This window comes from Pogona vitticeps, chromosome 8 (genome assembly GCF_051106095.1).
Source record: "Pogona vitticeps strain Pit_001003342236 chromosome 8, PviZW2.1, whole genome shotgun sequence".
Lineage (NCBI taxonomy): Eukaryota > Metazoa > Chordata > Lepidosauria > Squamata > Agamidae > Pogona > Pogona vitticeps.
The window spans coordinates 3,411,707-3,432,482 of record NC_135790.1 but is presented as its reverse complement, the minus strand read 5'-3'; the positions used below and the strand labels follow the sequence as shown (position 1 = coordinate 3,432,482).

General features: G+C 46.9%; 2 protein-coding genes across 2 annotated transcripts; both read left to right on the top strand.

The window, feature by feature from the left end:
• The first annotated feature begins 21 nt into the window (after positions 1-21).
• GINS4 (GINS complex subunit 4) lies at positions 22-7,821 on the top strand. The gene is made up of 7 exons (XM_020780250.3): positions 22-202; positions 1,920-2,006; positions 2,661-2,774; positions 3,948-4,045; positions 4,419-4,507; positions 6,197-6,287; positions 6,860-7,821. The coding sequence occupies exons 1-7, from the start codon at positions 98-100 to the stop codon at positions 6,954-6,956; spliced, it is 681 nt and encodes a 226-aa protein (XP_020635909.3). The 5' UTR covers positions 22-97; the 3' UTR covers positions 6,957-7,821.
• Positions 7,822-7,939: 118 nt separating this feature from the next.
• LOC140701831 (protein phosphatase 1 regulatory subunit 3C) lies at positions 7,940-19,948 on the top strand. Its single transcript, XM_072978860.2, has 2 exons — positions 7,940-11,323; positions 14,432-19,948. The coding sequence occupies exons 1-2, from the start codon at positions 11,310-11,312 to the stop codon at positions 15,348-15,350; spliced, it is 933 nt and encodes a 310-aa protein (XP_072834961.2). The 5' UTR covers positions 7,940-11,309; the 3' UTR covers positions 15,351-19,948.
• Positions 19,949-20,776: the final 828 nt, after the last annotated feature.

The window sequence follows — 20,776 nt, the reverse complement described above, 5'->3', positions numbered from 1 at the left end:
GGCTCGAACGTTGGGATTTCGCGCGCTTCGCGGTTCCGTGACGTCACTGCTCGGGTTGGAAGCGGTGGCGGGAAATCCCCGAGCAGCTTGGGCGGCCATGGCGGAGGTGGGGGACCGGGGCTTGGAGGCGAGCAGCCAGGAGGAGGAGGAGGAAGAGGAGGTGGTGCTGACCCCGGCCCAGCTCATCCGCAGCCTGGAGCAGGTGAGGTCCGGCCCGACGCCTCGGTCGTTCCCAAAGGCTTGGAAACCTTCCTTTCCCGGACTACAACTCCCATCTAGCGAGGCAGTTTGCAAAAGTAACGTTTCCAAGCTCTGGTCGTTCCTGGAGTGGACAGGCAGTACAGTTTGGAAAAGTTACTGCTGTGGTTTGCAATTCTCGCAAGATCGCCGGCGGCCCTGCTAATTTGGGGCTGCAGTTCCCGAGAAAGTTAACTCTTTTTTGAGACTACAAACCCCAGAATCCGTGGATCAAGCTGTTGGACACTTGGCGGGTTCTTCAGCAAAAGCGCTACCCACTGAAGCGGACAGGAACCCACAAAATGTTCATTCCAAATGAAACTTTATCGTGGTGGAAGTATTTTTCGGTTGTTTGCTGTGATTCCAAATTAATTCAGAGGCTGTCTTTTAAAGGTACTCCTCCAACTCTGCCATTCGAGGCTGTGTGTGTATACAGTACTTGTCCCCTGTATTGTCCGGAAATATTAATAGTTTTTCGTATTAATTAGTCAGGGCTGCCAAAAAAGAGGATGATCTGGGCTGCAGTCTTTATTAGGCCCACCTTCCAAAGAGGAATCCATTTTTGTGGAGGGCAGCTGGAGGTTCCTGTCAAGATCGGGGCTAACCCCTCCAAAGCAAGAGAGGTTTCATCCTGGCCCATGTTTATTCAAACCCTACAGTGAGACCCTCTCTCAATGCCAACCCACGTGGCTTTCGTCCTTCCCCCGTGGTCATCACAACAACCCTACAAGGTTGACCGAGAGAGCGAGGGCGACTCGCCCAAACTTAACTCTTGGGTCTAATGGACTTGAACAGGACTTAAACTCCACACTTTTAGCTACTGGTTCCCCCCCCCCAAAAAAGGGGAGAGATGCCTCCAAGGGGACCATTAAAAAATCAAAGCAGAGTACAAGACAGACACAGCAACATCTTTCACATTAAATTTATCTTGCTTATGCTGTTTCTTAAGGTACCAACTTTTTGTTCTACCATAAAAAACCCCTGTCCATGCTGTTTCAAACTTTCTTACCAAATTTAGTTTCTTTTGTTGTTGGTTTTCCTCCCTTGAATACTGCAAACTGATTTTATTTTTTTAAAATGGGCCAGTTGAATGATGGCAAAAGAGGGGCGGAGGTATGAGGGTTCTCAAGAAAGTGTGATCTGATGCCAAAAACACAGCACGGTTGACACTGGAGGCCGTATAGACAGAAGCTTCCTGGACTGGCGATCCAATCTTACAGGTTATTAGAATTGGAATCATGCTAGGAAAAGAGGGAGGCCGAACGCCGGATGGATGGACGTGCTAAAGGAAGCCACAGGCTTGAGTTTGCAAGAGCTTGACTGAGCAGGTCAATTGAGGACAACATTTTGGAGATGGCTCATTCACGGGGACATCATAAGTCGGGAGCAACTTGATGGCATATAACAGCAATATATAGGAAAGGTATCTTATGGCACCCTCTGAAACCAGAAGACCCAGGTAGGGGGATAAGGATCAGAGATGTGGAACCACCAGAGTTCTGCTCTAGACAGCAGGCTCAAAAGGAGCAGCTAAGGCACGGCTACTCCCAACTGAAGGGACTGCCCGGTTGCCTAATGGTAGAGCCGGCCCTGGGTAGCCCTGGGTCGGTTCGATGGCCAGGAAAGGGGCTTAGGAGTCGGTGAATGATGATACACATGGTCTGTTTTTTTTTTTCCTCCAGGCTTGGATGAATGAGAAGTTTTCCCCAGAGCTGCTGGAGAGCAAATCGGAGGTCACCGAGTGCGTCATGGAGCAGCTGGAACACATGGTAACAAAGGGGGGGAGGCGGGATCTCTGGGTAAGGTGCATTCCTTACACACACACCCCAACCCCACGGCTCTATTTGGAATAGCCATACTCAAATGAACCTGAATTTGGCTGGATAGCTCAGTGGTTTAAGTTTTGGGCTGAAGAGCCAGAGGTTGGGAGTTTAATTCCCCACTTGTGCCTCCTGGGAGAAGAGCCAGCCTAGGTAGCCTTGGGCAAACTGCACAGTCCCAGGGCTCCCCCTAGAGGAAAGGACGGGTAAATCACTTCCGAGTCTTCTCTCCCTGGAAAACCCTGAAAAGGATTGCCATAAATCAGAAATGACTTGATTGGACATGATGATGATTATGTCTAACTTGAGGAGGAGGCACTGCATCATTTATCCATAACTCCCCCAAAGATTGGGTCCCCCTTTGGCGTGATCAAGAAGCAGATCTGCAGGAAGGGGTCCTTACACATGAAGCAGCCTTCGTTTTAAATGAGTGCTATCTGTGGCTGGAGAAAAAAATTAGCCCATACTTCCTGGAGGTCCCCAGGTACTAGTTTTATCCATTCCTCCACAAGAGCAAAGCCTTCCTGCTTCGCGCTATACAGAGAGGTAGGTCCGATGGCCGGATCGGTCCTTTTCAAATTGCGGCGACTTTTGTCTTTCCAGGAGGAGAATCTCAAACGAGCAAAGAAAGGAGACCTGAAAGTCAGCATCCACCGCATGGAGGTGGAGAGGATCCGTTACGTCCTCAGCAGCTACTTGCGCTGCCGGATCCAGAAGGTGATGGCTTGCAGGCTTCTATTTCAGAAAGTTAGCAATAGTGTCCCTCTGTGTGGGTGTCACTGAGCACATGCTTTCTCGGTGCTGTGGAACTCCCTCCCACTGGAGGCCCGGCTGGCCCCATCCCTGCAGTCCTTCCGCAAGCAGGCCAAGACCTTTCTCTTTGGGCTGGCTTTTCCTTAATGACTGGCTGCCTGAATGTGGGTTTTTTAATGAATACTTGTAGTTTACTGCTTTGCATGTGTTTTTGTTATTGCTTTGGTTTACCATTTTAGTGTGGGATTTGATTCCTTTTTTAATGTTTGTATACTTCCTGCTATTAGGTTTTAAATATTGTCTCTGGATGTTGTAAGCTTCCTTCGGTCCTTTTAAAGGAGAAAGGCTGTGTAAAATTATTTTAAATACGTAAATAAATAGGTGTCCAAAATCTGTTTTTAATTTCATTCCATTTGGGTGCTGCTCTCAGTCTTCGTTCAGTGATCAAGTCTCATTGTTACTTAATATTTCTGGTTGTTTCCTCTACTGAAAACAATTAGTGGTAGTAATTATAATATTAGTTTACGATAAGAGTAGTACCATCAAACAAAGAAACAAACAAAAATATTGGCTTATTTTCCCTGTGCACCCAGCTCATAAATAAATGTGTTTTGATGTGGCAACTAAGAATGGCTTAAAAGAGAGAATTGGACCCAGTGCAGAGGTGCAGGTGGACAAAGACTGGTTTATATTTGGGGTTTGGATTTTGGAAATGTTGTGCCCTGCTTTCAAAATGAGGTTGGGCCTATACATGGTCCAGCTGAGCTTCTGTGGACATTATGCTTGCCAGTAAGGTCAGCTGATCGTGGCCTGGAATGGTTCGTTACAATTAATTTGTCAGTTAATTAGCTACTTTAAGGTCCCACGTTTCATCCAGTGAGCTGAAGGTGGAACTGTGTGAGGCCGGGCAGGTTGAGAGGGAGTGACTGGCCTTAGGTTACCTGGTGAGTTTCATGGCTGAGTGAGGATTGCATTCTGGATTTGCTAAGCCCTGTTCTAACCACTGTACCACACTGCTTCTCAGCCACAGGCTTATAGCCTTTCCCTGTTTTGTCTTGTTCTTGAACATGGCAATCTCGGTAGCTGTTGCAGACTGCACCCTGTGTTTATCTTAATGGCATTTATTTCCTCCTGAAGATTGAAAAGTATTTTCCCCACATCTTGGAGAAGGAGAAGACTCGGGCCGAGGGGGAGCCATCCATCCTGTCTCCAGAAGAGTTCGCCTTTGCAAAAGAGTGAGTGGAAAAGGAGAGGATGCTTCTTGTCCTCACTAACTAACTAACTAACTAAACTGGATGGATGGGTGGATGGGTGGGTGGATGGATGGATTTTAAGACATGTGGCCTTCTATTTGGACTACACCTCCCATGATCTCCCACCCTTGGCTCTGCTGGCTGATTGGAGATGGAGTTCGGCCATATCTGATGGGCCTGCAGTTGCTCACATGTGAACCAGGTGTCTATCTTTTTAAAAAGAACAGTGATCGTTGTTTTTTTGTTGGGATGTGACTTTTCTGCACACTTTATGCTCAGTTTTTTTGACCGTGGAGCAACCACTCACCCCCTGGGATATTCCAAGCAGTTTCCTTATATTCTTCCTGCCTTGCAGGTACATGGCCAACACAGAGACCCACCTCAAAAACGTGGCGTTGAAGCACATGCCTCCTAACTTGCAGAAAGTGGACCTCCTGAAGGCTGGTAAGCAGTTCTGCATGCCGGGCCAGAGGCCTTGCAGGTCTCTGCCCCAAGGAGCTTACAGTCTCAAAGCAGTCAAATGGCCCGGATCTTCATTTTCCTCCCATGAGCAAAATCAGAATTTGTGTTGGCAAAATGGGACAGGACATGGCTGTTGGCGGGATGATACGCATTGTAGTCAGATATTCTTGAGGAGTCCAGCTTGAGACAGGCTAACTTTTTGACTGAATTAAAGTGCTTTGAAAACTCGCTTATTTCTGTAGGGATATTAAGAATGTGCTAACCTCAGAAAGCATCCACTTTGCCTGGATTTTGATAGCCACCACCACCATTTGCGACCTTTTGGACATTATAAGGCTCTTGGTTCAGTTTATTGATCAGTTCAAATCTTGTTTGTTTTAATCAGCTAAACTGTTTCTAATTTTAAGAGGCTTGGTGTTGTGTTTTTAAAGAAAGTGATTAATACATGTTATTTTAAAACAAATGGAAAAAGCACCCTCTTAGCAGATAAATCACCCTCTTCTGCCCCTTCATATACGTAAGAATGTGCAACAGGTATTTGTGTGTCACTTTTATTCTTGAAAACAGCTGTTTTGGTTTGTTTTTGTTCGTATAACTAGATCTAGTCCATTAAGGTTACAATTCATTATGTCAGGATTTATTTACTTGTTTATTTATTATTTATATGCTGCCTTGCTCCCCATAGGAGACTCAAGTCAGCTCATAGTGCCTCGTGGCGCAGTGGTTAAAACGCTGTACTGCAGCTAAAACTGTGCTCACGACCTGGGGTTCAAATCCCAGGTAGCCGGCTCAAAGTTGACTCAGCCTTCCATCCTTCCGAGGTCGGTAAAATGAGTACCCAGCTTGCTGGGGGGGCAATGTGTAGCCTGTATAATTAAAATTGTAAACCGCCCGGAGAGTGCTTGTAGTGCTATGGGGCGGTATATAAGTCCAATAAATAAATAAATAAAATAAATAAAAAGAAGAAGAATTAAAAACACAGCCAATTATACATTAAAAAACAATGAAACTAGAATAGTCATTAAAATACATTGAATAGTTCAAAACATTTGAAACTTGGTAAACTCAATCAAAAAATGTCATTCAGGGACTCTTGTCCTGGTTGTCAAAAGATGTGAGTTTTCGACTGTTGGCAGAAAGATAAAAGGGGAGGAAACAAACTTAAGTTGCTCCTAATATTTAGGTGATATTTCACAGACTCTAACCTTCAGAAGACAAGCTTTCCATGGGCCAGCCTTGCAAATATCTGAAGATGGCATTTCCTGTTGTTTCTCTGTCTTCTCCAGACCGAACATAACCCACTAGCTCAAAATTTCTCGTAGGGCTTGGTTGCCATAACCTTTCACCCTGCTGGTTGCTCTCCTCTTGACAACCTCTGAACATCCTTTGTATTGAGGATACAGGGATGCTCAGACTGGGATGCAGGATTCTAGATGAGGTCTGTCCAAAACAGCAGTGGGCGGTCCTGTCTCTGGGACCTGGACTTATACAAGCTCACTTTCCCAAGTTCTGATCCGGTAAGGGCTGTGGTCTTGTCCTTCGCATTGGACACCAGAAGCCTTGAGCCAGCTCCAACTGGAAAACAGAGGAGAAGTGGATTTCCCCGGAACAATACAAGTGCTCCTGTTGATTTTATTGCTATAGAACTCTTCTCTCCATCTTTCCTTAAAGTTCCCAAGCCAAACCTGGACTCCTTTGTGTTCCTGCGCGTGAAGGAGAGACAGGAAAATATTCTAGTGGAGCCAGAGACGGATGAACAGAGGTAAGGAAGGATGTTGTGATGTTTTGCTGAGACCGAGGGTAACTAAACTGTTGGAATGGTACACCACAATATTTATTTTATTTATGTATTTATTATGTTTATATCCCGCCCATCTAGACAGCGTCTACTCTGGGCGGCTGACAATGAAATATCATAAAGAAAGTTAAAACAACAATTTAAATCACTAATATTAGTATTCATTCAAGATGGGGAAAGTATAGAGCGAAATTTAAATAGAAAAATGAAAATCAAGTAAGACTTTTTACCAGGCTAGATGCATTATGAGATGGAGATGTGGAATTTATTACTTAATACCGAGAAAACAATGTTGGCCGCAATTCAGAGATACATTTTGGTGAGCTATCGGTGTTGTAGCACAAAGTATTGGGTGGGTGGACTAGTCTTTAATGGGCAAGTCAGACCCATTAGCTTCACAAAAGACCTGTATCAGAGATACAGAAAGGTCTATTAATTGGTTTCTTGGTATAGTTGAATGGCCTTGTGGCAAGATTAAGCAGGTTGCGACTGAACATTAAAGATGATAGTATTTTTTATTGTCTTGTCCCTTTCAGCGAATATGTCATTGACCTGGACGAAGGCTCTCAGCATCTCATCCGGTACAAAACCGTCGCTCCTTTGGTGGCTTCAGGGGCAGTGCAGCTCATGTAAAGCCCGTGGAGCGTCTTGGAGGCATTTTGGGAAACCTTTGAGCAGAGGGACTTCTCTGGTGAACTCGGGACCTGCTTTGTGACTTGAGAAGTCAGCTTTCTTTGTCTGCTGGGCCACCAGGTGACTGGGTGACTCCCAGGGCAGCTAAAATGACGGCTTCCAGCCCAGGAGGTTGCAGCGGGTGGGAGGGATAAGAGTTGTGAATCTGCCCAGCTAAGAATGGAGAGTTTTGTCACAGTGAAAAGAATGATTTGCTCTTGACTCCTGTGTCTGGTAAATCAGAATATCTGCTGATCGTCTGCATCTCCAGCAGGCGGCACTGGACTGACTCTAAAGTTTAAACCCTGGCTGCTCATTTGAGAACTGAAGTGAAATCTATTCCCAAAGCTCCAGTATGGCTTTCCCGCCACCTGCTGCACTCCGGGTGTGGGAGCAGACAACTCCGATCATCTCCAGCCAGCACAGTTATTGGCCAGGTTGGGGGGAAACCAGCTGCATAGGATGCAACCCCCCCCCCCCGAATGAGATACATACACACACCCAGTCAAGAGGGTACAACACCTGGAGACCCCCAGCATTTTGCCCTTGAACTCCAGCTGTGGAGCTTTGTAACATCTGGACGGGCTCATAGACTGGCAGGGTTTCTAGGGCTGTAGAAGGCACCCGCCACCTTATATGCGGCCAGAAAACATAGAAGGAATGTGCGGGCTGGTTAAAAGATGCTTGGAGAGGTCTCCGACCAGCTGTTCTTTGCGTATCAATGCCAGGTGTTTTACTCTAGGATTGGCAGATGTTTGTATTAATCCCTATAGGACGTTGCTACAGTGTGTGTTTTTAAAACCCGTAACACGTTTTCCATTCCTAACCTTGTGTTTAGAGCGACTGTACCTGTCATTATCCGCCAGAGGAGCAGTGACCCCACCAGATCAGCTCTGTGAGGGGAGGAGGAGCAGGGGGTGGAGAAGAGGGGGAAGGAAGCGGGTGGCCTCTGTGGGGTCAAAGCGGATGCCGATGAGCCAAGAAAGAGATTTGGGATTATAGTGGGTGGCTCCATGAAAACTGGTCCAGCGTCCAGCAGATGGGGAAAACACAGGATCCATACCGGGGGGGGGGGGGTTCATGAGGAAAGGAAAAATGAAACCTCAAGAATCAGAAGGCTTATCAAACTTTAGAATACGGCTACACTTTAGAATACAGGGACGTGGTGGCGCTGCGGGCTAAACCGCAGAAGCCTGTGCTGTAAGGTCAGAAGACCAAGCAGTCGTAAGATCGAATCCACGCGACGGAGTGAGTGCCCGTTGCTTGTCCCAGCTCCCGCCAACCTAGCGGTTCGAAAACATGCAAATGCGAGTAGATAAATAGGGACCACCTCGGTGGGAAGGTAACAGCGTTCTGTGTCTAAGTCGCACTGGCCATGTGACCATGGAAGATTGTCTTCGGACAAAATGCTGGCTCTATGGCTTGGAAACAGGGATGAGCACTGCCCCCTAGAGTTGAACACGACTGGACAAAAATTGTCAAGGGGAACCTTTACCTTTACACTTTAGAATGGTGGGATTCTTCGGTCCACTTATATTCTGCCTTTTCACCAGTGCCTCAAGGGGGGAATAGATGACCCCTTTGTCCTTACAACACCCCAGTGAGGTAGATCAGGGGCAGTTTTGGTGGCTAGACCTCGAACGGCATGTTGGACGAAAAGACGGAATAATGGGGAGGGTGCGACAGAGGTTGGTGGGGAAATGGGTGTTCTGGAGAAATCCAACGTGTAGTTTTCTCTTCCGATCCTGTAGTCTTTCAGGGAAGCTGAATAAGGGAAGGTTCACAACAGGGAACAAGAAGGGCTGCTTCAACCAGAGCACAAAAACTGGAATTCACAGCCACCAACTTCGACAGCTTTGAAAGGAGATGGGATAAATTTATGGAAGCTTTTGGCCCTGATCCAGCTGTTATTCCAGTTGAACGGAATGTGGTCCCTAAATGGTCTAGCCTGCTTTTAAAGACATCCCATAATAAGAATGATAATGATGGTGCTGGTGATGGCCATTAAGTCCATGCCAGCTTCATGGGGACACTCCTAGGTTTTTCTCAGTATAAAAGCGCAGCTAGTGTGGTTTATTAATCCCTGTATCTGGTGGTGCAGCTTGTCGGCCACGTAACCCCCATCAGGCACAGACACACTTGATGATCTCAACTAGGTCCGCTCCTGGGAGGCCCAAGCGGCATTTGAACTCGAAACCCCTGGGTCCATAGCCAGGCATCCCCAACTGACAGATCTGTACCAGCTCACCAAAGATACCGTATTTTTCCATGTATAAGACCATACTTTTGTCTAAAATCTTTAGACTAAAAATTGGGGGTCGTCTTAAACACGGAAGTAATCTGAGAAGAGAACAAAAACAAGTGGAGGGGAAAGCAGGGGTCAATGTGATCCTGCAGCACTTTGATACCTTTCCCCCTACACTTGCTAAGCCCCACTTAAAGTTCTTAATTTTGGGTTAGAAAAGTGGGGGTGACTTATACATGGGGGCATCTTATACACGGAAAAATATGGTATTCCAAGTCACTTCGGTTTACTGAAAAAAGTCTTAAACATGATCTTCAATTAACTTTTAAAAAATCATTCCAGGCTACACGCATCTGCCCGTATTCCCACCCAGACATGCCCGCACAAATTGTGGCGTGAGCAGTTGGTACTCGCCTTCTTGTGAGCTTGGATGTTGGTATGTGCCGGAAGGTGTCTGGCCCGCATCTGGGGGGGGGGGGGTTGTCGGTCACCGGCAGGCCACAGTGTTAATGTGTGCAAGCATATGCTTGGCTGGCCGTTATTTTTAGACGCCATGCGTCTCCTGCGTTAAGATTAGGGCTGCTTCCATGGAAGATTAGCAGACAAGAGGCTCACTCTAATCGGCTGGGGGTATTGTCTTTGGCCGGCTGAGGTCTGCTGGAGGCCACCAAAGCCTCTGTTTGAGTCTATGGGTTTCAGAAAGGACAACCTGGGCCGTCAGCTGTTTCGCCTTCTACCTGAGGAAGCAAGATTACAATCCATTAAAACCCATCCCAAAATAAACCATTAGGTCTTTAAGATACTGTATTGCAACATTGATTTACTTTTTGTTTCACACCTGCTTTGTTTCTGTTACCGATTTTCCCCACATTATACCCTCCTATCATGTCCTGAAACCAGCTTCCTATTAAGAGCCCTCCCTCTTTCCCCCCAGGTTTCAAAAAAGGATGACAGGGCTAGTTTTTAAATATTATTTTGACTTGCAGGGATGAGCAAAGTGCTTTTCCCCCACGTCCCCCTTGCATGCCAAAATAATTTGGCTGACTTTGGGCACTATAAATACTAAAATGGGAGCAGCCAAATTTCTTTGGCCAGATGTGCCTCTTGAATGTCTTCATCTGCACATTTAGAAAGAGGGAGCCTTACCCCCCCTTACCCCCCGTCCCACATCTGGATCTGGTAATGCCACCCCTGGGCAAACCTTTGTTTCTGGCTGATGGTGTCCCATCTTCACAGCCCCCACCATCGGCTGACCCTAGAAATCAGTTGTGCTTCCGTGATTTCTTTTGATGTACAGCTTGAAAGACCCACATGGGTCTGAAAAGTTTTTTTCTCTCTCTCCACCTTTGTCCTCACAATAGCTTTGCAGGGGGGAGATTTTTTTCCACACCAGTGGAAGTCAAGGATGAAATCAGCACACACACCCCCGGCCAAAAAGCCAGAGCAGAGAAATAATCCTGCTCTCTCAGGGTCAAGACTTAACTAACCTTTAACCATAGGACTGTTCTGTCTCTAAAGGAAACGGGATCTGGCCCAGGAAAACATTTCCCACAATAAAATTGTTAGTCTTCAAAGCATCACAGAATTCTTCAGAAAAATACACAAGCCACTGCCTCCACAAAATTCCCATAACTTGGGGGTAGGGATGGAAGACATGTCTCTACTCTCCTTCCCTCCGCATGTTTTTCAGTGGCACATGCAGAAGGCTCAGGTGAAGTTATTCAGCAATGAGACGAACACCCTCTGCACATGGTCAGAGGCAATGAGACGAGCACCCTCTGCACATGGTCAGAGGCAAGAGCTTGTCCTCCCGGGAGTTTGATCTGCGTGGAAACCCGACTTAAAATCTCATCAGCTGCCCACCTTCCTCCCGTAGGCTGACTCGCCCTGCTTTTCGGGGATGGGGAGAGCTTTGTCCTGCTAGCACGTGTGGATGCGAGGAGGCTCGGTAGGGGGCGTGGCCGGCGCGGGAAGGGGCGTGGCCTTGGGCTTGCGGCGTTCTTTCTCCATTCATTCATCCATTCATTCACCTGGACGCCGTGAGGCGAGGAGTCGCTGCGGCGGGCGCGATGAGCTGCGGAGAGTGAGTGCGTTGCGTTGCTCGTGGGAATGGGACACCCGTGTCGGAAAGGAAAAGAAAGTAGCGGGGAGAGTGGGAGGTGGCAAGAGAGATACAATCGTGCCTGGCAATATTTTGGTCGCCTGGTTTCCCCCGGATTTCAGTTATGTTCCGTTGCGTCCACGGGTTTTGGGGATCGGGGTCAGGAAGCGAAGGGAAGGGTGACCCCAAAATTCAGGGCCAGAGTTTATTCCAGATTCTCTGCACTTCTGAATGCAGCAGTTCCCTAAAGGATGGTGATTGCAGGTAGGAGGTTGTAGGTTACGTATCTCCTTTGACAGTCGAAGTTTGGAGCCTAGTTCACTGATCGCTCATTGCAAAAAGTCTGATGCTCGGGGTCGGGTGGAAGATGCTCGGGTTGCCAACTTCTCTGCTGCTGATTGCAACTGTGCCTTTTTCTCCTCACCCCCACCCCTCTTCCCAGCTAACAGCAATAATAGCTGTTAAATGTGCTCTGCTGCTTGTACCGCCCAAGCATCTCTGCACCGCTTTTGGGTACTCTTAGCTGGAGCTTGGAAATGCTTGAGTTTTTGGACTACAGCTCCCAGAATCCCCCAACCTGACCAATTAGAATTTCAGCCCTAATGGGTTACATTTCCAGTATCGTCTCATAATGTAATTGTAGCCCGAAATAATCAAGAAAGGACCCTGGAGTAACTAAGACAGCAGTTCCAACACTTTTCGGCATGGCTGCTTCGTCTGCATTTTGAGAAATGCTCCAATTTTCCCCATCGCTTGCTCTCCTTTTAACAACAACAACAACAGATCTTCAGTTTAAGAACAAAATCACAGCAAAAAATTATTTAAAATTCAAAATAAGCACCGGTAGTAGTTTCTGAGACAGCTAAAGCTCTCATAATGATAATATATCATGAGCTGCTAAAATGTATTTTTCACCCTCTTTATGAAATTCTCACTATCTCATACTCCTTTTAGTATTTCTTCTTCCCCTGCAGTACCCCTATCCAGTTTGTGAACCAGTTGCACATACCACATTGAGGAGTCCAGGGTTCGAATTCTAACTCTTTTCATGACCATGGGCCAGTCAAGTAGCTCTCTGTCAACCTAACCTGCCTCCTGGATAAAATGGATGAGGAAGGTCAGCCAGATACTTATATTATTAATTAGTTACATGAATATCATGCTTTCTCTCTGCTGAGTCCATGGCGCTGTACGAAGTCTCCTTTTCTGCTATTTTGCCTTCAGAAGAACCCTGTAAGGTAGGTCAGGCTGAGACTATACACCTGTCTTAGATCACTGAGCCCAGTCAGGGCTAAACCTGGGATGTCCCAATAGCCCAGTGCTATAACCACTATGCCACACTGTTTCTGTGAGCATCTCGATGATGGAATAGGCATAGAATTAGGAAAGACTATCTTGATGATAGGATGCCTGCTTTCTATGCAGAAAATACTTGCGTAGGGACAAGATCCACCAGAACCAACCTGGGATGCCAGTTGGAAGGGCTGACTATTACCTGTGACCTTGAGCGAGGTGAATGAGCTAAAGTAGACCGTGCCAGTCTCACTTGGCATGAGGCAGCTTCATAGGTTCATCTGGATTTGAGGGCATCTGTTAATCTTTGTCAGCGGGTGGAAGAATTACCTTCTTTAAATACGCCAAGTTCCAGAATGGCTGGAAGCGAGCCTCCTCTGAAGCAAGCAAGACCTGAAATTGATTTTTCTCAAGGAGGCTGCAGGGGCCCATCTCCTCTTCTTTGCTGATTTGGTCTTTGCTCGTTATATTTTTAGCCTGCCTTTGAACGGATGGTCTCACGGTGGCCCATCTGTCTCTCTGCCTCCTCTTGCAACAGCCCTGTGGGTTCCAACAGACTGAGAGAGAAAAAGAGAGAGATTCCTGCCTTAGTGAGACCCTAAGCCTCCATCTTTGCATCCCAGACAGGCAGGCTAACGCCTACGTAACACAGATGGCAATTTTTTCTTTCTCTGAAGCTTCTTTCAAGTTTCTAACTTCTCTTTAACCTACGGGTGGGCCCTGCAGGAGGAAATTTGGACCAAATCATCATGTCAGATCATCATGTGGATGCCATGATGGCTTCATCAACAAAGGTGTCCCATAAAACACTTGTTTTTGCCTGCATGAAACTCACTGAAACATGCTGTGGTTTCTTTTGTAAGAGAGCTCAGTGGTGGATAAACTTCTCTGTAACTTTGACCCTTTCCTAATGTACTTATCTGAATGTTAAATCACCTTCAGAGGCCTTTTAAATATTTTATTAGGGAAGGCTAAATCACTCCTGAGTGTTCTCTGCCTATAAAACTCTGAAAAGAGTAGTCATGAATCAGAAATCACTTAACAACACATTTTTTTGGACTTATATACCGCCCCATAGCGGTTGTTGTTGTTGTTGTTGTTGTTGTTGTTGTTGTTGTTGTCAGAAGAAGAAGAAGAAGAAGAAGACCTGGTATTAGGTGGCTTTTATTGTGTGAGGTACTCCAAGACCCTTTTTATATATAAACGTAGCAAAAGAGAGCTACAGCTTTTGAATTATCTAGTTTGAGCTTCATGAAAATATTTTGGAAGGACCCTGTACAGCTGTCTTTTTTACAATTTCGTCACGTACACTTCTGCACAGCAGTTCCTGCTAAACATTCAGATGTCCATTCGGCCAAGATAATGACCAAATGGACATTGATACATTTCTCCTGCTTTTATATGATGAATTTTAGTTAGTTCCGTCTTTATATTTAACTACGTAAATGTAGGGGGGAGATGCCATCTGAAAAATTAAAGATAGCATAAGATAATAGAATTGAACCTGCACCAAAATGACCCAAGAATATAAACATGTGCCCTTAATTTGCTGCCCTTTGGTGACACACAAAATCTGTTGCCACGGCAGCCGCTTCACTTAGCCTAACAGCAGGGCCGGCTCTATGTGTGCATTAATCTCCTCGTGCAGAGGAGATTAATGCATGTATGGTGCATCTCTGCGTCATGTATGATGCAGAGATGTGTCATACATGAAGCATCTCAAAGTCATAGGCCTATTTTCTATGCTTCTCACGGAGTGCTTCGAAATCCACAGCTAATTCCATCTTCTGCTTTTAGCCTTTTCCAGGTGTTCGGCTCCCGGCCCCCGGCCCCCCAAGCCATGCCGGGGGAGCTGGCCATGCGGCTTTGCCTGAGCCACCGGCCTCCCATTCGCAAGCTGCTGGATTCCTACGAGGAGCTGCGCGAGGGCCTCGGGCGGCAGCCTTTAAACCCGTGCCTGAATAACAAATACTCCGTGGAGCCGGAGAGGCAGCCGGACGCCGGCAAGGGGGGCCGCAGCAAGAAAAAGAAAAGAGTGGTATTTGCGGACATGAAGGGCTTCTCGCTGACGGCCGTCCGGATCTTCTCCAAGATCGAGGAGGACCTGTGCGATCTCCATCACGCTCTGACTCACCTGACCAGCTTCCGGCACAAGCTGCGGGGCGCCCACCCTGAGCCGAGAAAATACCTGCTGGATTTCCCCCAGCCTTCTGCCGACTACTTGGCGTTCCGGCACCGCCTGCAGGACGGTTCGGTCTGCTTGGAGAACTGCCTGATCCAGGAAAGATCTCTGACGGGGACCATCAAGGTCAAAAACATCGGGTACGAGAAAAAAGTCTACGTCCGTGTTTCTTTTGACTCCTGGAAGAGCTTCTGTGACGTCGCCTGCCAGTACATGCCCAACACGTACGGCTGCTCTGACTCCGACGTCTTCTCTTTCGAGGTGGCCCTCCCTAAAGGGTCCCCTCCTTGCAGGGCCATCGAATTCTGTGTCTCTTTCCACTGCGGCCAGAAGGTCTACTGGGACAATAACAATGGGAAGAATTACAAGATCAGGCTGGCGATTGGTCCCCCTCCTCCTCCTCCCAGCGCACTTTCCCGGCTGGCCAAGAGCACCATCAAGGCCGCTGAGCCCCTGGGCACCTCCCGGGCAGCCGCCCTGGTCCTCTCTCGGCTGCAAACCTGGAGGCGTTCAGAGAACCAGGCTTACTGGTAGGATAGCTTTGGATGGAGCTCTCTCCGGATCCCTCCTGGACTTCTCTCTTGACGCGTGGCTCTTCGGATGGCTCTGGTGACGACGTTGTTTTGGGGGCAGGTACCACGTTAGGAACTGGTGTTGAGTTCTGGTTTGCAAGCAAGCTATGAGCTCTCAACTTACAACCTCCAGCTGTCTAGAAAGGGGCATTGCAAGGCCATGCATGAGAGCTAAGGAGAACAAGGAAAGAGCCTGTGGTTATTCCACTACAGACGGGAGCTGGAAAGTTACACAGGAGGAGGCTTTCCAGATCTTTGGTTTTCATTGCACCCATTAGCAAAGCTGCTAAGCGTCAGCATCGTGTAGTCGCTAAGAGACTTGAGTTATGACCTAGGAAGGCCCTAGTTCAAATTTGGCTTCTACAGGGAACACTCCGATAGAAATATCTTGCGAGTAGACCTGGATTCGCTGAAATTCCGAGGCCAAAATGAAACCGCTCCTGTTGGATAGTCACACACAACAACGTTCTTAAGGAATTTCCCTTTTCTCGGAAAGCAGGCTACCTGTAAGGTGCAGTTAGAGATCAGCGTTGTGAATCCAAGACTCTCGGTCTTGAAAACGTTCTGCCGTGGGCCCACCCATTTGGGCTTCTGTGTCCTGCTTAACAGCTGGCTTTGGCCCTACCCGCTGCCAGTATTCCTCTGCAGAAAAGAAAAAAGTGATTCGTTCTTTCTTTAGATAGAACGCCTTCCTTGCTTATCCATGGCTTCCCACAGTGGTATCATCTCTCCTACCTTATAGGGTCGTTGTCGGGATAATACACTTGAACAACCATAATATGTAGTGATGACATCCCGCTAAGATGGAACTGAATGAACATGGATAAAATCACATCAGACTGCTAAATTATAATTAAATATAACTCAGTGGTTTAGGGATCTGGCTGCAGAGCCAGAGGCTGGGAGTTCGATTCTTCGTGGTGCCTCCTGGGAGAAGAGCCAGCCTGGGTAACCTTGGGCAGGCTGCACGGTCCCAGGGCACCCCTAGTGGAAGGGAAGGGTAAAGCACTTCCGAGTACTTTATCTGGAAAACCCTAGAAAAGTTCACCATAGGTTGGAATTGCCTTGAAGGCACTCAACAAATTAATCTCCAATTCCTGTTATCAGAATGACCCATCTTCTCAGTCACACTTTCCAGCAAACCTTACTTTCCAGCCAGGAATCTGCCTGAGGGGAAAAAAAACATGCAGCAGAGTGTAAAACAGGTAATTGCAGACCCGTTTTCGGATTCTGAGTGTGAGGACTTCCGAAAAGCATACTTAGTGGTACCCCTCATTCACTGGGGAGGACATCTCATGGACAGGGGTAGGGTATTCACTAGCAACAAGCTTCAGGTAGTGCTGGGACATCAAATACAGGCCATGACAATCGCAGAGCTCATGAAAGGTTGAAGAAAATTCATTTCATGAGCGAAGCCCTAGGTACCTGGCCAGTAATTTTAAACTGTACCCCCTCCCCTACCAAATGGATCAGCAGATAATGTAGCTGCCTAATAGGTAGCCAGTGACATGTGGTGGACAGAGTGGTGGACTAAGAATCAGGAGACCTGGGTTCGAATCCCTGCTCAACCTCAGAAATTCCCCCGGGGTAGTGGTGAAAGTGGAAAGCCACTCATTAAATATCCTACCTTGAGGAACCTGCTAGGGCTTATACGAGCTGGATCCGACTTGATGGCGCGTGACACACACAATGACAAAGTCTGCACAGTGAACAGTGAGGCAGTGCACGAACACATCAGATCTGAGGTATTTAGAAATAATAAAAAGGCACCCTTCTGAAGCTGAACCATTCCAGTTCTGCAGAAACTCGGGAGAACTAGGGAAAATCTACCACAGGTTTTGACAATAAAGATCAAGCTGGCGGGGTGGCGAAGTTGTTTCTTTGCGACATTCGGGTGTTTGCATCTCAGTGAGAGGGTTGCCCGGGCAGCCCTACCATTTGGCAAGGTGGGCCTGTGTAGACTTGTTTCCAGAGGTTGGAAATGTTACTTTTTTTTGAATCACAATTGCAGAATGCCCCAGCCAGCGTGACCAAAGTGAGGAATTCTGGGAAACGTAGTTGGAAAAAAATAATATTTCCAAGTATGGCCATTTTTCCGTGCTCAGGCACATTGTTGCTGACTCCTTCTCTAGGGGCTTGTCTGAAACCAAGCTGTCACTGATCAGAGGGCATGGCACATACTGAGTGTCCATGAAGTCCCTGCCTCGTTTAATTCAGAGAAACTCCTGGCCAAAGAATCGGGTTCAAGGATTGGTAAAGCACCCCTGCACCAGGGACCTGTGAGGGATGCTGCCAGTCAAAGTAAACAAGACTGGGTTAGGCAAATCATTCATCTGACCGGGCAGCAGGTTGCATCACAGGAGACAGGTTTGAGTCACAGAGAAATTGTGCATTTTCCAAAATGGGGAGGAGAGATCCTCGACCTTGCTTATTTCCTTCAATCCCAGCAGTTAGATGACACTTCTAATGCACTTTGCCATAGGATCATCGCAATACCTACATCCATGTTCCGTCTTAAGACAATTTATCCCAATTGCGTTGGAGGACTCAGAAACTTGTGCGCCGCTGGTTCGTCTCCAGATTGGCCAAATAAAGGCACCGCCCCAATATAGATGTTGAACTTGCGTAAGTAAACAGATCCGAAGGGAAGGCAGGGGCCGCAGACCGTCCAACTCTCTCACCCACTGCTTCTGGATGACCTAAAAAATGTTATGTGACATATGTCAACTGAAGCTGTCTTTCCCTCTCTCACACATTTGCTTTTTTAACTTAGAAAGCTCCTATGTTGAGCCTCTAAGGAAATTTATTTTTTAAATTTTCACACCAGTTTAAAGTTCTCTCTGTTGACCGTTCAGCAGTGGTGAACTGCACAAGAAAAAAATTATTTAAGAGGAGCTCAGCTGGGTTAGAGTGAAGGCTCGTCCGGCATTTCATTTCTGCCGTGGCTTCTGGGAAGCCCAGACGTGAGACATGACTGTTACAAGACCAAACTCATGTTCTGTGGCAAACCGTTTCTGCTCCTGGAGAAAATATAGAGCAATCATAAATTGTAAGCATAGATAGCTGTAAACCTCAATCATTTGTCTAATCCTTTTTGAAGGCAGGTCTCTGGCTGTGGAGCCAGAAGTTGGGAGTTTGATTCCCCCACTGTGCCTCCTGGGAGAAGAGCCAGCCCGGGTGACCTTGGGCAAGCTGCACAGTGGCCCCAGGGCACACACACCCCAGAAGAAGGGGATGGGAAACCACTTCTGAGCATTTTCCACCCGAAAAGGACACCATGTCAGAAGTGACCTGATGGCACGGAATTATTATTAACCTAGCAGTGACCCTTAACTCCTAGTATAGTCCATTCAGATATGCACTGAGTGAAGAAATGCTTTCTTCTGTTTGTTCAGAATAGTTAACTTTCCAGATACATTGAATGACACCTCCCTTCATGTTTTAATATGTGAAAGAAACTTTCTTTATATGCCATTCTCAGGGTAAGAACAAAAAATTGCAAAGGTGTCCTCTCAACGGGAAGAGACTGCAAGAATTTTAATGCATTTTTTATATTTCTGAACTACTGTAGATGTAGTTTTTGTGCAAAAAAAAAGAGGGGGGATTGATGCAAAATGTACACATTTCTACCCTTCACAGAGGAAAAAAACACCCTGGTCTTTCTGCTCTCATGGAGTGGGAAAAAAAATCACAGCAGTTGAGAATTTTTTAAACTGGTTGCCTTCTGTGCTAAGCCACACTGTGTAGTCAAGAATGAAGACATTTGTGATTGTTCATTCCATGCTTTCACAGAATCTGGCATAGTGTGTCAGGATAGATCCCCTCATATGGGTTATGACAAAATCCTGTCAAAGCCTTGAATGTATGGCTCATTACTGGACAAATAGCAATATTTGCTTGCAGAACATTTTATGTTACGGTCAAATATTAATGGTTCTCTTCTCTTCTCCTAAAAAAGTGGCTGGTTGTGGCAAGGGGCAGAATCTCTTTCCTGATTCCCTGTGCTCTTTTTAGCAACTCGTCTTTAGCCAGCCATTAAGCTGGTCCAAGAAACCTGGATTTCCTGTGATGTCATGGAATTCAAATCCTGTTAGTTCTTGTGTCCTCTGCCAGCATAATCGGCAGGTGACATGATGGAGAAGACAGCAAACTAGAAGCGACACCTGCATTTCTTAAGGTGAGACTGTTTCAGAAGGGAAACCATGGCACTGAGCCGCATCTAAGTTACTTTTTGGAATGGGCAGATGTTACATAGCTTGGAAGTGGTTGCCTGGCGCTCTACATGCACAGAAGCCATCCAGATCTACCCCTTTTACAGAATTAGGTGGTAAACTGAGGCCTGGTGGGTCAGTTGACTCCATTTAGGAAACTGTAAGAAACACATGAAACAGTTTTGGACTTAGTCTCTTTCTTCCTGAACACTTGTGGAAGTTGTGGTTCTAGCTGCAGTCATTTTGACAGGGAAAGAAAAATTTCCAAGGCATTCTGCTGTCGACAATGTAAGGATGTTGGCATTTAAACTGCATTCATCCAATAAAATTTTTAAACCTGTTCACAAAACCCCTTTCTCTGCGTTTATTTGGAAGAAACGTGCAAGTAAAGAATGAGTGACTGCCGACAGTGCTTATAATCCTAAGAATCATCTCCACTAGGGTCAAAATCACACACTGCCCAAATCCTGTTGCTTAGCAATCACACTAGAGTAGGCTCATTGAATCAGTGGGGGTTTGGTGAGGCAACTCCATTAATTCCATGGAGGCAAATGGGCTTACTTTGTTACGTACATACCATGTTACTTCCTAGTTAGAGCAAGCCCATTTGCACCGACGTTACTTAAAATGCAGCTTTGTCTCACCAAATCCCCAAGGGGCCTACTCTAGAGCAATTTACTGTGCTAAGCAACAGGATTTTGGCCATTCCGTGGCATGCATCTTTTTTTGCATTTTAGGCGCAGGTTAAAATCAGCAAGCAAAAGCATGGGGGGCAGGGGGGAAGAAGAATACTAATTATCTGGATGACATTGGAGGGCGTGGGTAGTGAAATTGAACCCTTTCTGCCCCCCCCCGCTGCAATTATGCGGAAATCTTCCCCGCCTCCAAAGCTGCTATCTGCACTGGAACGATTTGTACCCATATAGGCAAAAGCACTTTGTTCCTTGCAGAAACCCTTCAGGGACTTGTTCAGCGCGCACCAAAGATCTGTAAGCCCAAGTAGGAGAAGGAGCAACAGTGCCTCTGAGCATACGCAGAGTGCACCTGCTTGACCACCCGGTACACATTCCAAAGCGCCCGCGACCGCCCTAGCGCATGCGCAAGCCGAACCCCGCCTACTCCGTCCGCTCTCCCTGCCAGGAGGCGCAAGAGAAACGCCACCTGGTGCGGGCGGGTG

Coding starts and splice junctions, on each gene's coding strand:
- GINS4 (XM_020780250.3), top strand. CDS start 98: ATGGCGGAGGTGGGGGACCGGGGCTTGGAGGCGAGCAGCCAGGAGGAG. Junction 203..1,919: donor TCATCCGCAGCCTGGAGCAG/GTGAGGTCCGGC, acceptor TTTTTCCTCCAG/GCTTGGATGAATGAGAAGTT. Junction 4,046..4,418: donor GAGTTCGCCTTTGCAAAAGA/GTGAGTGGAAAA, acceptor CCTGCCTTGCAG/GTACATGGCCAACACAGAGA.